Source organism: Protopterus annectens, chromosome 13.part0 (genome assembly GCF_019279795.1).
Source record: "Protopterus annectens isolate FY-2018-M chromosome 13.part0, PAN1.0, whole genome shotgun sequence".
Taxonomy (NCBI): Eukaryota; Metazoa; Chordata; order Ceratodontiformes; family Protopteridae; genus Protopterus; species Protopterus annectens.
Window position 1 is genome coordinate 548706433 of NC_056747.1, and position 12059 is coordinate 548718491.

General features: G+C 46.3%; 1 protein-coding gene across 2 annotated transcripts in view; it reads right to left on the bottom strand.

Annotated features, from left to right (window-relative positions):
- The window catches only part of MYBBP1A (MYB binding protein 1a), a 1224315-nt gene that overhangs the window by 953707 nt on the left and 258549 nt on the right, over nucleotides 1-12059 (bottom strand). The window contains exon 6 of one of the 2 annotated variants that reach the window (XM_044054196.1): nucleotides 2059-2249. The exons of the other annotated variant lie outside the window; for it this stretch is intronic. Within the exon in view, the coding sequence (XP_043910131.1) occupies nucleotides 2059-2249 (191 nt within the window). The remainder of the gene's footprint in view (nucleotides 1-2058; nucleotides 2250-12059) is intronic. 2 annotated transcript variants of the gene reach the window in all.

Sequence of the window (12059 nt, forward strand, 5' to 3'; positions counted from 1 at the left end):
AAACGCCTTCTTCCAGTCTTCTCATTTCTCCCTGGTCTGACATCAGCAGAGACGCCAAAACTTGGACAGAATTCCTGTTACATTTTGGAACTGATGGATTGAATATTTGTCATACTGACTGCACAGTTTTTCCCCTTTTCCTCCCATACATTAAAGATCTCTTGAAAAGGGGGTTTAAAAGAACAATTCTTTGTCCAGTGGTGTATGAAGCCTTTACATCCTCTGGCAAGGGCAGATTCCTCAGTCACTCGTGTCTCCTACCGATCAGCTGCACAGCAGCAGATTTGGATGCTGCATCCACAGTATCATAAGCAAATTTAAATTATTGCATGTCTGCAAACCTACAAAATTAGCTGGACTATCCTAACTTCTATGTTTTGCGCTTCCTAGGTTACCTCCCCAGGCAATTCCATGTCACCCTGGTACTTAAACATTTGAGCCTGAACAGTTTACAGCTCTGAAAGACACTGTTACTGAAGTGCAGACCTTTACAAAGTGATACAAGACTCTACTCTCCTAATCAAAGTAGATGGTACTTTGAGTATGAACCAACTTGGGCCACTTAGCATCATCTATGACCACCACTGCCACATCTACTACCAGGTTCTTGTATAATAACTGAAATTATCCTGGACCCTATAAAACCAGTGATACTTACAAGAAGCAGTATATCAGAAGTCTGGTTCCAGTGATGCCATGTTGAAAACATGTACAAACACCCCAAAAACTGGAGGAACAGCTAGAGGTGATGCTGTGTGCAGGCCCAAAATGTGTGTATATTTTATTTCTGGACATCAGAAACTGCCTCAGTTTCCCATAAGAAGAAACCCCTCATTGAAAAAGGATCTTATCATATGAGATATCCTCTGGTTAAGGACAAGACAAAGAAAGAAGACTGGGATGGAATTTGGACAGAGGGACCATTTTGAATCTGGAAAGCAGGCAGTGGCAGCCATATAATCCCCTGATATCTGGCTGCCCAATGGTCTATGATGTACAGGGATGGCGTCCTTACTACTTTCCAGATACCACAGGTTGTGAAGACCAGACACTACAGGAGTTGGCCAGAGAAGAAATGGAGTTAGTGGTTACAACACAGTCTCTCCCACTCAAGAGGGGAGGAATGCTGGCAAAGCCCTGGCAGAGAAGATTTACCTGGGAGAAGTTCAGCTAATACAGTCCCTTCTAAGCAGCACTACTCAAACATTAGTCAGTCAAAGAGTACATGCTCTAGCAGAATATCACAGGAATGCAGAACCACATCTCACACAGAGCCCAACTACATAGAGAAGCACTGCACCAGGCTTTCCTTGCCAAAAATGGGAAGTGCTAGGAATAAATGAAAATTACTTGCCCCATAGGATGTTGGCAATAATTCTCAGGTCTCATTTCCCTATTCAAGTATCCTATGACGCACAAAAACTGAAGAATGGGTCAGTAACGGATAGTGAATTAACTGTCTTGGTGGGGGTGACAATAAAAGCAACTCTCAGTGTGCAGTACAGGGGATGTTATACCAAATCACTAGTCAAAGTCTTCTCCAAACCACAGCAGTTACAAACGGTGAATATATAAACAAGAAATTTTAAAAAAGTCATTTCATGCTTCTAAATATAAAATGTAATTTTATTTTCAATTAACAGTTTCTCCTTAAACTGTTTTAAATTTTAATGTTTATTCTATCAACGTACATTAATTTTAACTGTGAAAAATACCAAATTATTAGCTTAGCAACACAATTCTCAACTCCTAAAAAATGTAAAAAAAACTGCTCTGATTTTTTCAGCATGTCACTACGACATTACTGATAAATTCAGAATTTATAGTGTTGACTCCTGTACTAATTGTACAAATTTGCTATTTTTTTAACTGCTTCACACTGTTTCCTAATTGTGTGAGTCAGAAAATCTTAACAATTCCATCAAGCTTAGCTCACTGGCTTTAAAAGACTAAATCAAGAAAAAAAAGAAATATCCATATAAGGCCGATTTTGTTTTATAGCCTACTCTCTAAACTACACTTCCCATTTTCCCATGCTAACAATTTTAAAATTCTTACTTTGGAATATTCTCATCTGTAACAACGGTGGAAGTTCCGAGCAGTTTCTTTAATCGCTTTGGTTTGAGCACCCCAGGAAACTTCTGAATAGCCACAAGTAAGAGATGGAGCTGTTCAGGTGTACTGAAAGCGGATGACAAGTCTGTTTTAAGACTCCCATATAGAACCTCTTCAAACTCACTTTCTGTTGTCTGAAAAAAAAATATCAGCAAGGAATAAAAGTACTACTTTTGCAGCGAACCAACACAACATAGGGAAGAGGTGTATATAACCCATGATAAGACACATTTGGTTAAACAGAAAATAAAATATTAAAACTTATACTGATAGTCCAAAAGTGTGTAAGTGTGAATCGGGTCAAAAAAAAAAAAAAAAGAGAGAGAGATACCCAGCTCTGAGACACAGAGGAATGCAGCCCTGACATGATCCACACAACCCTAGTTCCATCATTGGCTTGGATATGGAGAAAGTACAGTTGTGTACACTTACCATAAATGTAGATGTTCGAGTGTATTCACTGTTGCAGTCATCACATTTGGGTTATCTGCTTGCAGTAACCCTCAGTCGGCCTGATTACCAAAGTCTTGGATCGTGCGTCGGTTGCTGTCTCATCTTCCATGACATCAGGTAGTCAGGGGTATAAAGCATGCAGCCGACGCCGTTACATCAGTTTTTCTTGCCCCAGATGTCAGGTGCCCCCTTAATGGGAAGCAATTAAATATATACAAGTTATACCTCTAACAAAAAAGTAAATACACCAAAAAAACCTTTAAGCACAGTAAAAAAGAATACAGATATAGCCAAAAGAAGTCAGGGGGCTGGAGGGAGGGTAACCAGGACTGCAACAGTCAATACACTCTAACATCTACATTTATGGTAAGTGTAAACAACTGTACTATGTTCTTCATGTTTCACTGTTGCAGTCATCACATTTGGGGAGATTCCGAAAGCTAAGGATGGGAGGAGGAATTTAGATACCATTAGGACCAGCTATAAGGCCCTGCAAGACTGCAATGGCAAAACCAGCTCTGGATTTAGAGAAAATTGGCAAATGGTAATGCTTGGTGAAAGTATGTACAGAACTCCAGGTAGCAGCTTCTAGGATGTCCCTGGTAGGGACACCTTTGAGAAAGGTTGTAGAGGTAGATGCAGCCCTGGTTGAATGTGGTCTTATCCACTGTGGGATAGGTTTTCCATGGTGCTTATAGCAGAAATGAATGCAATGGCCTATCCAATTAGAAATGGTTTGCTTTGAAATGGCCTTCGCCTCTGCCCCTGCAGCAAATGTCACCAGCAGCTGTTCAGATTTCCTGAGAGGTTTAGTCCTGTCCAAGTAAAATCTAAGTTGTCTGTGCACATCTAATGAGTGCAGTATCCGTTCCCCTTTGTTCTGTGGATTAGAAAAGAAGGTTGGCAAATGAATGGACGTATTAAGAGCCACAAGGGATACTACCGTGGGCATGAAGGAGGGATTGGTCCTGAGGGACACCCTGTCCACATGAAAGATGATGAAAGGTTCCACTGCCATAAGGGCCTGTAATTCAGACACCCTTCTTGTTGAAGTGATGGCTAAAAGGAAGGCTGTTTTCCAAGAAAGAAATTTTAACTCTGCACTTGCAGCTGGCTCAAAAGATGGTACAGTGAATTTTTCCAATGCAATGTTAAGGTCCCAGGCTGGAGTTGGGGCTCTCCTGGGTGGTCTTAAGTTTTTGGCCCCTCTGAGGAACTGATTGAGCAGTGGATGAGAGAAGAGGGGTGGGTCTGTGCTGTAATGAGCTGAAATGGCTAAGCAATGAATTTTAATGGAGGAAAAGGAAAGGCCCTTGTGAAGCATCTCAGTTAAGTATTGAAGAATCTGATGTAAATTGGGTGCTGCTGTGCCCATCCCCTGAGTTTGGTTCCAGGCCTCCTTGCCTCCAGAATGACATCCAACACTTCTTTACTGAGGGATGGTAACGGAGAGATCAGGTAATTAGCCAGGCTGCCAGCTTCAGAGTTTGAAGCTGAGGGTGCAAAATCTGGCCCTCCTGCTGGGACAGCAGGGTAGGGGTCTGAGGCAGGTGCCATGGTGCCAGCAGTGACACACTGCGCAAGAGGGGGTATCAGTGTTGGCTTGGCCAGTCTGGTGCAATCAGTATCATCCTTGGTTTGTCCTGTTTGATCTTTAGTAGTACCTGGGAGAGGCACAGGAGGAAAGGCATAGACTGATGATTTTTCCAGGTGAAGGACAGGGCATCCACTTTCCAAGCTTGTTTGTGGGGAGTCCTTGTGCAGAATTTGTCTAATTGGTAGTTCTGGGGGGAGGCAAACAGGTCTATATCTGGGCTCCCCCATTTGTTTATCAACATGTTGAATGTCTTTGGTTCCAATTTCCACTCATGTGGGTCCATGAGATTTCCGCTTAGGTTGTCTGCCAATGTATTTAGCTTTCCTGGCAGGAATTGAGCCTGTAGGTGCAATTGGTAGCTCAAGGCTGTGTTCCACAGAGCCATGGCTAGTCTGCAGAGAGGGTATGAGTAAGTTCCCCCCTGCTTAATTATGTACCACATAACAATGGTGTTGTCCGTCTTTACCATTAATTGCTCTGGAAGAATGTGGTCCTTGAAAGCTGTCAGAGCATTCTGTATGGCTAACTTTTCTTTTTGATTGATATACAGGTGCATTTGACTTGGGTTCCATTTGCCCTGAATGCACTTCCCTGCTAAGTGAGGCCCCCATGCTTAGTCTGATGCGTCTGTTGTTAGGGTTTGGGCAGTAGGGGGTAGAGTGAATGGCAGTCCCTTGTTTTGGTGGCAGGCCTCTGCCCACCAAAGAACTCCAACTGTAGGCAAGGTATGATAGGAATCATTGCATCTAGATCCTGAGAATGTTGACACCAAATGCTTTTTAGATACTATTGTAGTTTCCTCATATGCAGTCTTGCATATGGAATTAGGAGAATGCAGGAGGCCATGAACCCCAAGGCTTGCAGTATTTGTCTTGCAGATAAGCAGGGTTTTGTGGCCATTAGTTTGAAATAACCTGTGAAATGAACTTGTTTCTCTGGCATGAGGAAAGCTATCTGGGAAGTTGTGTTCAAGCTTGCTCCCAGGAATACAATTTGTTGACAGGGTACACAATGTGATTTCTTTTCATTTATGGTGTACCCCAGACAAGCTGGCACCTTTTGTACAAATGCCAGATGATTCAAAAGTATGTCCTGGCTTTCTGCCTGAATTAGACAATCGTCCAGGTATGGGTATATTTGAATATTTCTTTGCCTGCAAAATGCAATGACTGGAGCTAGGCACTTTGTGAATACCCTGGGCGCAGTAGATAAGCCAAAGGGCAGTGCAGAGAACTGATAGTGCATGTAGCCTGCTTTGAAGCATAGGTATCTTCTGCAAGATTCCCTGATTGGGATGTGCAGGTAGGCTTTCTTTAAATCCAGTGTTGCCAACCAGGTATCCTTGCCTAGCATAGGAAGAAACTGGTGAAGAGTTAGCATCTTGAATTTTGGGATCACCAAAGTGTTTATGATAGAGAGATCCAGGACAGGATGCCATGTGTTGTCTTTTCGGGGCACCAGGAAATGTCTTGAGTAGAAACCTTGTCCCCTTTCCTCTTCAGGGACAGTTTGAATAGCCCTTATACTTAGAGAGAGAGAGAACATGCTTTTGAGCCTCTGCCCACTGATTTGGGGTAGATCTGGCCAACTGTTTGGGGTTGGTAAAGTGTGGAAGTGGAATCTGTATTCTTGGGAAACTTTTAGTTATGTACTTACCATAACGATAGATGTATGTGATCCATCTCGCATACATTCATTACTGACGGGTTCGGAGCAGAGAGTCGGCTCCGACTCGCCACTATAACTAGCACGAAGTCTCTCATTGGCTGGGCTAACCCTGTATCCCAGGATGCATCACATCCAAACCCCCAGATCTTGTTTGCCCCAATATGATTTTCCCACATACACCATACCACAAGGATACATATGTACGTGGAGAGAAAAAATAATATCCTCAGAGAACTCAGAACACACGTGTCCTCCAACTCCAACAGGTAGGGGGAAGGAGGGCAGGTACGTAAGAATGTAGGCGAGATGGATCACATACATCTATCGTTATGGTAAGTACATAACTAAAATATGTAATGTGATCCTATCTCGCCCGCATTCATTACTGACGGATCAGCATCCCTAGCACCTGAATCTTGGAAGGCTCACTGGAAAACACTCCTGAGCAGTGTGGAACCAAAGGAAGCCCGACCTCTAAAGGCCACGTCCAGCTTGTAATGAGAAATAAAGGTATGTGGAGAAGGCCAAGTAGCCGCTGCACATATCTCATCTATGGATAGTCTAGCATGAAAGGCCACTGAAGTGGACATAGTCCTGGTAGAATGCGCCTTAACTGGAAAGGGAAGATCCTTACCCGCTAATGCATAAATAAATGAGATGCAGTCTCTAATCACTTAGCTATAGTGCCCTTAGTTACAGATTTGCCAATTTTATTGTCCGAAAATGAGACAAACAACTGATCTGAGTTCCTCTCCTGTTGTGTCATATTTAAATAAAACCTCAGTTGTCTATGCACATCCAACTGGTGAAATTTGTATTCCGCTTTGTTGGAAAAACTTGGGAAAAAGACCGGAAGCTCAATAGACTGATGGAGACAAAGAGCAGAAGAGACCTTAGGGAGAAAGGAAGGATTAAGTCGCAGAGATACTCTGTCTTTATGAAAAATTAAATAAGGAGGTTTAACAGAAAGGGCTTGAAGCTCCGATACTCTCCTGGATGAGGTTATGGCTACCAAGAAAGCAGTCTTCCATGACAGAAATTTCAATTCGCAGGAGGCTGCCAGCTCAAAAGGAGAAGACGTCAAAGCTCTGAGCACCACATCTAATTCCCAAGGCAAGACGGGTTGCAAAACCGGAGGGCGCAGTAACCAGGCTCCTTTCAGAAAGGCTTTACAAAGCTTATGAGCCATGAGAGAAGGCTCATGTGCAACATGATAATTGGAGATTGCTGCCAACTGAACCTTTAAAGTGGAGGCAGCCGAGCCTTGTTTAAAGACTGTAACTAAAATCTAACGCTGCCGACACCGGGCCTGTAAGGGGGTCAAGATCACATTGCTAAGCCCAAATTGCAAATCTCTTTCATTTACTAGAGTATATTTTCCTAGTAGAGGACTTGTGGGAGGAAGACAGAATATGTACTACTTCCGGAGTAAAAATATGCTGTCTGACTAAGGTCGGAAGTGGAGGAGCCAGGCAGCGAGCTTGAGTGTTCGTAGGAATGGATGAAGATGTCCTGACTGATGAGTCAATAGGTCTGGAGCTGGGTCCAGAATCCAAGGACCATCCACTGCATAATTCCGAAGGAAGGGGAACCAAACTTGACGGGGCCAGTGTGGTGCGATCAAAATCATTTTGCTTCCCAAGCAGGTAGCCTTCTGAATCACTCTGGGTAGAAGAGGGACTGGCGGGAAGGCGTAGAGCAGACCGGAGGGCCAATTGTGCACTAGAGCATCCCTGGGTGACTCCCCCTGTGGGGGGATCAGAGTGAAAAAATTGCTGCACTTCGCATTCAGGGGGCTGGCAAAGAGGTCGCAGCAGGGAAGGCCCCACTTGGAGAAGATCTGCGCAGCCACTCTGTCGTTCAGGGACCACTCGTGAGGCATCAGAATAGCTCTGCTCAGCCTGTCTGCTATCACATTGGACTTCCCTGGAATGTGCATTGCCATTAGAAAGCGCTGGTCAGCGATCGCCCAATTCCAAACTCTCATGGCCTCTCTGCAAAGGGGGTAGGACTTGGTTCCTCCCTGCTTGTTCAGATACCAGACAACCGACATATTGTCGGAAAGAATCGCAATAGTTCCCCTGGGAAGAGAGCTGTGAAGTGCTTGCAATGCTAGAAGCACCGCTCTCATCTCTAGAACATTGATATGCAAGTGAACCTCGTGGTCTTGCCACGTACCTTGGACCGTCTCGCCCAGATAATGCCCCCCCCACCTTATCTGGGAGGCGTCCATGGTTACTGTGGCAACAGGGGACGGGGGGCTCAAGGGTATCCCTTGATTCAGATTGGACGAGAGAAGCCACCAACGCAGATCCTGCCGGCATCTCTCCGTGATGAGAATCAGATGGGACAAGGGGTGTTCCTGATATGACCAATGGGCCGAAAGGAGCCACTGAAGTATTCACATGTGTAACCTGGCTAGCGGAACTAAAAGAATGGTAGCCGCCATTGATCCCAACAACTGAAGAACCATCCTGGCTTGGGCTTTTCCCCGGGGTAGTAAAGCCAAGACTTGGGCCTGTAACACTTTTACTCTCTCTGTCGGTAGAAAAGCTCTCATCTCTACAGAGTCTAGCTCTGCGCCGATAAAGGCAACATGCTGTGATGGCAGCAATACAGACTTTGCCCAGCTGAATGAAATCCCTAGAAGATGGCCCAATTTGACAGTAGCTTTCATGGCTTGAACAAGTAGTTGCCTGGTGGGGACGGTGAGGAGCCAGTTGTCTAGATAAGGAAACACCTGGAGTCCTAGACGTCTCAGGTGAGCTGTCACCACTGCCAGACACTTGGTGAACACCCTGGGGGATATGGTGAGACCAAAGGGCAGGGCCTGGAATGGAAAATGACTGGCTCCCAGCCGGAAGCGTAAATGATTCCTGGAGGCCTTGTTTATCTTGATGTGATAATAGGCATCCTTTAGATAGAGGGAGCACATCCATATCCCCTTTTTCCAGCAATGGGAAAGGGATTGCAAGGTTACCATTCGGAACTTGGACTTCTTTACAAAGCGGTTTAGGTGCCTGAGATCCAGAATGGGTCTCAAGTCCCCTGTTCTTTTTGGCACTAAAAATAACCTTAAGTAAGTTCCTAATCCAATCTGGTCTGCGGGGACTGGTTGGATGACTCCTTTTTCTAGCAGCTTTGAAACCTCTATTGCTGCCTGATCCCATTGACTGGGTGGAACGTCTGGGATTTTTCTTGGCGGCGGGGGGGGGGGGTCAAAAAAGGGAATGGTGTAACCTCCGGTGATGATACGAAGCACCCATCGATCCTGAGTGATGGACTCCCAGGCCTGAAGATGCTCCGAAAAACAACCCCCGACTGGCTCCGGAGACACACAGTCGGGTAATCCCTCAGGGATGTGGGTAGGAGGAACCATGAAAGGACTCGCGGTCTCCTGTATTGCGGGGGCCTCCGCCACCTCTAGGGTGACGCCTTCCATTAAAATTCCCCCCTCCTCTGCCCCTGGAGGGGGGGTCACTTTGATGGGCAGGGGAAGACTTCTGAGACTTTCTGAACCACATTTTCCCTCCCCTCTGAGCCTTGGGATAAGGTCTAGTGGGAAGAGAAAAACGGGCCCCAACAGCAGACAAAGTCTTATCCACCTGCTCGCATCTAGTGAGGGTGTCTTTCACTTTGGGTCCAAAAAGGAAGGACCCGTCGAATGGGGCATCCGTGAAAGAAGACTTGAAAGCCTCTGCAAAATGACACAATCCCATCCAGCTTGCCTCCTAAGGGCTACGCCCGAACTCGCTGCTCTACCCGCCCCCTCGGCTGCATACGATATGAGCCTCATGGACGAGTTGACGATGGAAGAAAGGGTAGACAGCTGGGCGTTAACAGACTGGGCCAACGCCTCAGGCAAGTTACCCGAGAGGGTATCTCCCAACTCCTTTATGAGATCCCTTTGGAGCCGCGTAAAATGACACAAGTAATTCAGCGACCACAATGTAAAGGTCGCTGAAGACAGGGTACGCTTCCCATACCTATCCATACTCCTAGACTCCTTATTAGGAGGATGGATGGAAGTAGAAGCCTCTGTCACATCCTGCTGGGTGGCAGACGCCACCACCATAGCATCCACAGGTACTCCCTTGGTCAAAAATTCTTTTCCAGGAGGTGCAGATAAAAATTTATTGGGGCAACTAGGAACTGGTTCCACAGAGTCAGGGTGTTCCCACACCCTTCGACAAACAAGATCCAATAATTAATCGAAGCGTGGAGACACCCAGGAGGCAGAAGGCTGGGCTCCGAAGGCCTTGAGGAAAACAGACTCCTCCTCAGAAGGGTTTTTGGATGGCCAGTCGCCCCGCTGTCTCAAGATCTCCAGGATATCAGAGAACGAGACATCATCAGAGGACGACTTCGGGGACCCTTCTGCATCATCGAGGTCGGTGTCCGAGGTGACAGACTCATCTGGAGAGTCTACGTCCTTCCTCTTAAACAACTTCTTCCTGGGAGGCTCTTCAGGCACAGACTCTGAAGGGCCCTCAGAAAGTAGGGGACCACACATGGAGATATCCTCAGGCCTAGGAGCCCCGCTGCCCAGAGATAGGGGGGCACCAGATGCTCTAGTCGCAGCATCTAGGGAAGGAGTTGCTGATTCAGGTGAAGTCACCATGGACTTGGCCAGCGTGCTCCTCATAGCCTCGAAGGCAGGTCCACCAGAATCAGATGAAAAACCCGCCTCCGAGACCATGACCGGAGTCGGGGTACCCCTAGCCGAAGCACCAAGGGGGAGACTTGGAGCCGCAGTCTGAAGCCCCAATGTATCCCCCTCGGGTTCGACTGAGGACACCCGAGTACCGAAACCTGTAGAAGGAATGGAAAAGGTTGGAGCCGATGTCGTATCCGAAAGACTCGCAGGAGGTCTTGGAGCCGACCCAGGGACTTCATTCGATTCAGCAGACTCCGGCTCCGACGACACCGAAGTTGTCGGAGGAGGAAGAAATGGAACAGATATAGTACATGGCTCTGGAGCCGACTGGGCTGGAGCCGAAAATAATTTAGTCAACACTGGCGACTGGAGGAGCCTCTGGACCACCCTATCGACATCCGAATCCGAGAGCCTGGAGGACTTGGAGAAGACAGACGGGGGTCGAGAAACCTTCTCAGTTAGAACCGAGACAAGACTGGGGGAACGGCTCCGAATCGGCTCCAAAAGGATCGGAGCCAAAGCAGGCTCGAGAAAGTACAGTTTTGTACCTACCATAAATGTAGATGTCCGATAGGTATGCATCTGCAGTCATAACATATGGTTTGTCCTGCCTCAGGCAGCCCTTCGGTCGGCCGGATTCCAAAGTCTGGGTCTGGCCTCGGCTGATGTCGCACTTTCCCCGACGTCAGAGCGTCTGGGGTATAAAAGCATCAGCCGACGCCATTTTCCTCCGTTTTTCTTGCCCCAGATGCCAGGTGCCCTCTAGGAAGGCTAAATTTGGATAAATGCTGAAAAGTTCCAAACATTTGCAAATTATATACATGTATAAACAAACAAATACACCATAATAGATTCCCCAGCTAGCTAAAAGAGGGTAAGTACCCTAGGAATACCACAGAGGGAAAGGAGGGTAATCCTGACTGCAGATGCATACCTATCGGACATCTACATTTATGGTAGGTACAAAACTGTACTATGTCCTTCAAGGATGCATCTGCAGTCATAACATATGGGTAGAATACCATAGCCAATCTGCGGGAGGAGGTACTAAGAAAAGGATGGTGTAGTTACGATCCCTGCAGGACTGCAGTTGCAAACCCTGCTCTGGATCTAGAGTATAAAGGTAGATTGTAATGCTTGGCAAATGTATGCACGGAGCTCCAAGTAGCAGCTTCTAAAATGTCCTTGGTAGCCACCCCTCGTAGGAAGGCTGTAGTGGTGGCCGTGGCCCTTGTGGAGTGAGGCCTGATGTTTTCTGGAACTGTCTTTCCATGAAAGGAGTAGCAAAATTGAATGCAATTTCCTATCCATTTTGAAATTGTCTGTTTGGAAATTGCTCTTCCTTGCACCCCAGTTGCATATGCTACAAAAAGTTGGTCAGTTTTTCTGCTAGTTTTTGTTCTGTCCAAGTAGTAGCGTAGTTGTCTGTGTATATCCATGGTGTGCAAAAGTTTTTCCCCTCTATTCTGTGGATTAGGGAAGAACGTAGGCAAGTGAATAGCTTGGTTCAAGGATACCCTAGATACCACCTTTGGCATAAAAGTAGGATTGGTTCTTAGTGACACCCTG